This window comes from Pundamilia nyererei, unplaced genomic scaffold (genome assembly GCF_000239375.1).
Source record: "Pundamilia nyererei isolate P.nyererei 1_Seehausen unplaced genomic scaffold, PunNye1.0 scaffold00035, whole genome shotgun sequence".
NCBI classification, from domain to species: domain Eukaryota; kingdom Metazoa; phylum Chordata; class Actinopteri; order Cichliformes; family Cichlidae; genus Pundamilia; species Pundamilia nyererei.
Genome location: NW_005187436.1, coordinates 932,671 through 938,094, shown reverse-complemented (window position 1 = coordinate 938,094; position 5,424 = coordinate 932,671). Strand labels below are relative to the sequence as shown.

The following is a 5,424-nucleotide window of genomic DNA, read 5'->3' as shown; positions in this document are numbered from 1 at the left end:
CAAGATTAAAATAAATGAAACTACTTCATTGTCACTTTACACGTTTGTACACTTACTTTTCGTTTCACATCAAATGTGAGACTGAAGACCAAAGAAAGATAGAAGCCCATTTCCAACATGTAATACCAGTACTGTGATGGCAGAAGGGACTGTGTGGGGACAAGCAGGTGTGTTTTTGTGTCATTCATCATGCTGTACTGTGTAATCCATCGCAAATACCAAAGGTAAAGGCACGTACCTGTTTAGGAAAACCTGCCCAAACTTCCCTTAGATTATAAACCCAGGGTTTCTAAATCCAAGGAAAACAGTAAAGCAGAGAGTGTGACGTGAATATCAGAGAAACAAACCAACCAAGCTGGCTGTTCACTAATGCCTTGTAAGGACAGTCCCAGTACTTACATCATAGAGAGCTAGGATTCCACCAAAAAATGCAAAAAGATAAAATGCACATCTCCAGCTGTTGACAGGCAAAAGCAATAACGTCACATATTTGCATAGACATTAATCTTTTCACATCAGTGCATCTTCAGTTCACACAGACATACGCTCACCTGGCTTCACTGAACCTCTTTCGAAGCCCCGGTCGCTCCTGGTTCCTTCTCCTCCTGAACCACACCTGAACTCTCCTTTCTGGCCAGCCAGTCTTCTTACACAGAGACCACACGTCAGCCTGAGACACAACAGAAGACATTCCAGTGTTTATAACCTTTCCACATTTGGACGCACCCTCTCCAAGGTTACACAAGCAGTAAGCTTTAGTCTTTGATTATTAACACACTTTAACAGTGCAATTCCACTAAAATTTGTGGCAACCAAACATGTTTAAAGGGATGTGATGCACACGTAAAAAGACTTTATGATGTTCCATTAAAATGCATTTTACCTGTAGCTTATTTGAACAAAAATCTGGATTTGTTTTTCTTTTGTACTTTCAATCATTTACTATTTTTTTTTTGTCATATTTGTCACCCTTACATGTTTCAGATCATCAAACAAATGGTATTATTAGACAAAGATAACCTGAGTAAATAGTAAATGCAGCAGTTAAATTACACTTTTAAGTATTCAAGGAAATAACCAATCCAATACCATCAACCCTTTCCTGACATTTCAGGAAAGGGTTATAAAGGCTTTGGGACTCCTTGAACCATAATAAAGGCACTTATCCACAAATAGAGAAAAACCTGGAACAATGGTGAACCTTCCCAAGACTATCCAACCTATCAAAATCACTCCAAGGAGGCTCGTCCAGGAGGTCGCAAAAGCGCAGACCTCATTTGCCTCAGTTAAGGTTAATGATGAGGAGTTAATGATTCAACCATAGAAAGAGACTGGTCGAACATGACATCTATGTGAGAGTTTCAAGGAGAAAACCACTGCTGACCAAAAAAGAACACAAAGGCTCGGCTCATATTTGGGGAAAATATTCTGTGGACTGGTTTAAGTCCTGTTACATGTGACATAAAACTAACACAGCATTTCAGAAAAAGAGCATCATATCCTAGAACTGCTCTCCTGCTTCAAGACCTGGATGACTGAAGCTCAAGCGCGGTCAGATAGGGAGACACATATCTGAAACCTACCAGAAAATTTACGTTAATGGCTCAAAAAAAAGTTTTTTTTTTAAATAAAAGGTTTTAGACTAGCGTAATCAAAGTCCAGTCTTAAATCCAATTGAAATACTCTGTCATGACCTTAAATAAGCCGTCCATTGTAATGTGAAAGATGAAGTTTCAGTTATTCTAAAGACTTGATTATAGTTCTTGATAACAAGGGTGGCACAACCAGTTGTGGGGTTTATGGGTCATTGCTTTTTCACATAGGTCCAGACAACTTTTTTCCCCTTAATAATAAAAAGCATAATTCAAAAACTGCATTTACTCTGATTATCCTTGTCTAATAATAAAGGTTGTTTCCATCCATCCATTCGCTTCCGCTTTTCAGGGTCGCTGGAGCCTATCCCAGCTGTCATAGGGCGAAAGGCGGGGTACACCCTGGACAGGTCACCAGTCTGTCACAGGGCTAACACATAGGGACAGACAACCATTCACATTCACACCTAATGGCAATTTGGATTATCCAATTAACCTATCCCCACAAGCTGCATGTCTTTGGACGGTGGGAGGAAGCCGGAGTACCCGGAGAGATCCCACGCAAACACCGGGAGAACATGCAAACTCCACACAGAAAGACCCCGGCCTGATGGTGGAATTGAACTCAGGACCTTCTTGCTGTGCAGCAACAGTGCTAACCACCGTGCCACCGTGCTGCGGTTGATGACCTGAAAAAATATAAGTGTAACAAATATCTCTGAAAAAAGAGATCAGGGTGGGGGCTTCACATCACTGTATTATCCATGTGTTCGCAGTAAAACTCACTTGAGAAGGAACCCGTGTTTGGCTGCAGAAGTATTTTTCTAGTATAGGGTTTTGTTCTGCTGGGAGACGTATCTTGTCCCTGATTCCCCAAAAATTAGCCAGTGGTGTGGCAAAGTACCTGAAACAGCACCAAAAACTGGTCACTTCCTCCTAAACACAAAAAAGTCCTGGGATTCTAAAACCAGATGACTGCGTTACTAATCTCATTGACACACAGGCATATTTACTTACATACTTTGCGGTCTTACCTTTCAAACAAGTATCTGACTACAAGCAGGCAAAGGGCACAGGGTAGAGAGGCATAAAGATGAGACACTTTCGCATAGACACGACCTTCCTTGTCCTCTAAAGCAGACCAGGACAAATTTCCTGGCAGCCACAAACGGTCCCACCAGATCCACTCCCCAACTGTCTGCAACATGATGCTGGAAAACACACAAAAATTACATCTAACTATCACTGTTACTCAAGTAAATAAATAAAAATCTTGTTTCCAAATTCAAATGAATTTTTTTCTTTTCTTTTCTTGTTACATTTCCCTCTTTTCTTATCATGAAGATCTCCTGCCAAAGTAGTGTGACGCCACTGAGTGAGCCACGTTCATATTCTTGAAACTTAACAGCGGTCACTAGATGGCATCAAGATCAGGCTGCTGCTATGATCCAAGCACATTCCATTCACAGCCAAGAAATCTACCATATGGTGCCAACTTTTCATCACAGCAGCAATTTTTGATTCGACTTTCCACTATCTTCAACTCGAATATCAATTCTCGATGTACTGGCAGTCATGAATGAAGTGAGCAATATACAGAAGAAGAACTGCGTAGATATCAAAGGGCAAGAAAGATAAAGATGGGTGAGGAGCAATTCAAAAGGGAGATTAAGGAGAAACAAAGTCCTTCTTCTCGTGGACTCTGATCATAACTGTAGATAAAAGTGTGTTTTTTGAGCAGTGAGAAAAGTACTTAAGTACTTAAAGCGAGCTGGATTGTAACTGGTTTAAATGATCAGTTAAAATATTTGCTCTAAATTTACTCGCTACGATAGACTGAGTCATATCAGTGTGTCCCTGAGCCTCAAAGGTAGTTAATAAGTCAGCATAAGAACAGTCAAATGTGCCCGCAAGCGGTGTTGTCTTGACAAGTTCTAACAATAGAGAGGGAAGCTGAGGCAGACAAAGCGAGTGAGTGTACGCGACAAAGAATGATGAAACTAGAGAAACAGTTAAATATGGTGTAAACTTCAATAATTCCAGCCTTCCGCTTGATTGAAGTTATTACATCCTTTAGTTTAGGTAACAAAATACATAAAAACTAAGTATGGAAATGTCTTCCCAAACACACACTCACCTTCAGTGTCCCAGTGTGAGTAGTGTCTGGTGTTTTCCTCTGCCAGTCTGTTACTCATACAACTCAGTGGTACTCCTCTTATCCACACCAGGTAACAGCACTGTCCTGTGATCCTAGACGATCCCTCTTCCTGCTATTGTAAAGCCATTCTTCATAGTTATAGAAAGCAAATATCAGCTCAGTCTGCTGCCTCACTTCATCTGTACAATGTGTCTCATTGTGTGGCACTAGACTCCAGTGAGCATGTTTCTAGGCATGCGTATGGTCGCTCACCTGAATGGGATCCTTCCCTCCCACTTTGTCTGCTCTTGTGATCACACCCTTGTAGTTGCTGCAAGTCTTTTGAGATTAGCACAGCTGAGCACTGCAAACACCTTGGAGCATATTTGCATGTTGACTTGTAAGCTGCAAGAGTCAGAGGGTGGGAGTATTTGCGTACCCTCACCTGCAAAAGAATTCCCTTGGAATGCCAGGAAAACCCCCACAAAGGTCCCATTCATTGGCAGGGCAGGGGAGGAGGAGCCAGGGCAGAAAAGCAACTGACACACAAAGAGAGTGAAACATCACTCTGTATACATAGCTAACTGGGTTGATAACAAACTTATTAATACAAATGAGATGACCTTGGACTTGGTTTTGGTTAACAGAAAGTATTTCCTTTTTCAGTTTTCTGTGCGGAAATAAAAGTAATAATTTCAAGGAACTTATTAAAGCAGTCTTGTGATTATTTTTGTGATTTCCCACTGACAATGTCAAGCTTCAGATGTTGAAAAAATAAAAGTGACCATAAAGCAACTCGTTACTAAAGCATCCTTAATAAAATGTAGAACAGTAGATAGTTTTGTTTCAACATACACCAGAAGGTGGCGATAGAGACAACATAATACATGGACCTGCTTGTCAATATACTGTACATGAGTGACGTGTTATAAATGTAGTGGTGGGTCTGCTGAACGCTTTTGTTCAGTTTGCTTTCTCAGAGAAGAACAAGCTGCTTTTTTACTCGTCATAGCAGGTAACTGAATATTTCAGTGGGTATATTTTGATTTTGATCTGTTTATTTATTTTGCCCTTCCTGACACAACATCAAAGAGATTTGTGTCTCCTCCCAGGAATAAAATCTTGTTAGGTCAACATGTAAACCACTATATGATTCATACGAAACTGTGCGAAAAGTCTTAAACACCCCTCACTTATTTACATTTTGCTTCCAAGGTGCCAGATTCTCTCATATTTCTTTAAAGAGGTCTTGTGCAATAGTTCTCCAGGTTTTCTTAAGTTGACTCTACAATAATAATAAAAAACAAAAACATTTTGGCATGGTGTGCACACACTGCCAGTGAAGTAAAAACACACCGCGAGGCACTATCAGTCATAGATTGGCCTCCCCAGAGCATTGAAGCAGTGTGGGATTATCTTACCAGAGAATGAAACACAAAGGACGCAAACATACAAAGGAGAGCTTTGGATGTCCTTCAGTTAGCCCGGAGAACTATTCCTGAAGACTACTTAAAGAAATTATAAAAAAGCTTGCCTTATAGAGCATAGGCTACGTTAAAGGCAGCCATAACAAATACTGACTTTAAAATCCGCTGCGATCAGTATAATATTTAAGTGTTTCCTGTCAATAATCAAAGCCCTTGTCCAAGGAAAAACAGCCTTGAGGCTACACAACTTTACAATGAAGAACAAACA

At 40.4% G+C, this 5,424-nt stretch overlaps 1 protein-coding gene across 1 annotated transcript in view; it reads right to left on the bottom strand.

Moving 5' to 3' along the window:
- The window catches only part of cers3b (ceramide synthase 3b), a 4,277-nt gene extending 1,478 nt beyond the window's left edge, over positions 1-2,799 (bottom strand). The window contains exons 1-6 of the mRNA XM_005730148.1: positions 2,627-2,799; positions 2,379-2,496; positions 552-670; positions 400-457; positions 239-289; positions 57-149 (exon numbers count right to left, since the gene is read on the bottom strand). Coding sequence (XP_005730205.1) covers positions 57-149; positions 239-289; positions 400-457; positions 552-670; positions 2,379-2,496; positions 2,627-2,799 — 612 coding nt within the window. The remainder of the gene's footprint in view (positions 1-56; positions 150-238; positions 290-399; positions 458-551; positions 671-2,378; positions 2,497-2,626) is intronic.
- Positions 2,800-5,424: the final 2,625 nt, after the last annotated feature.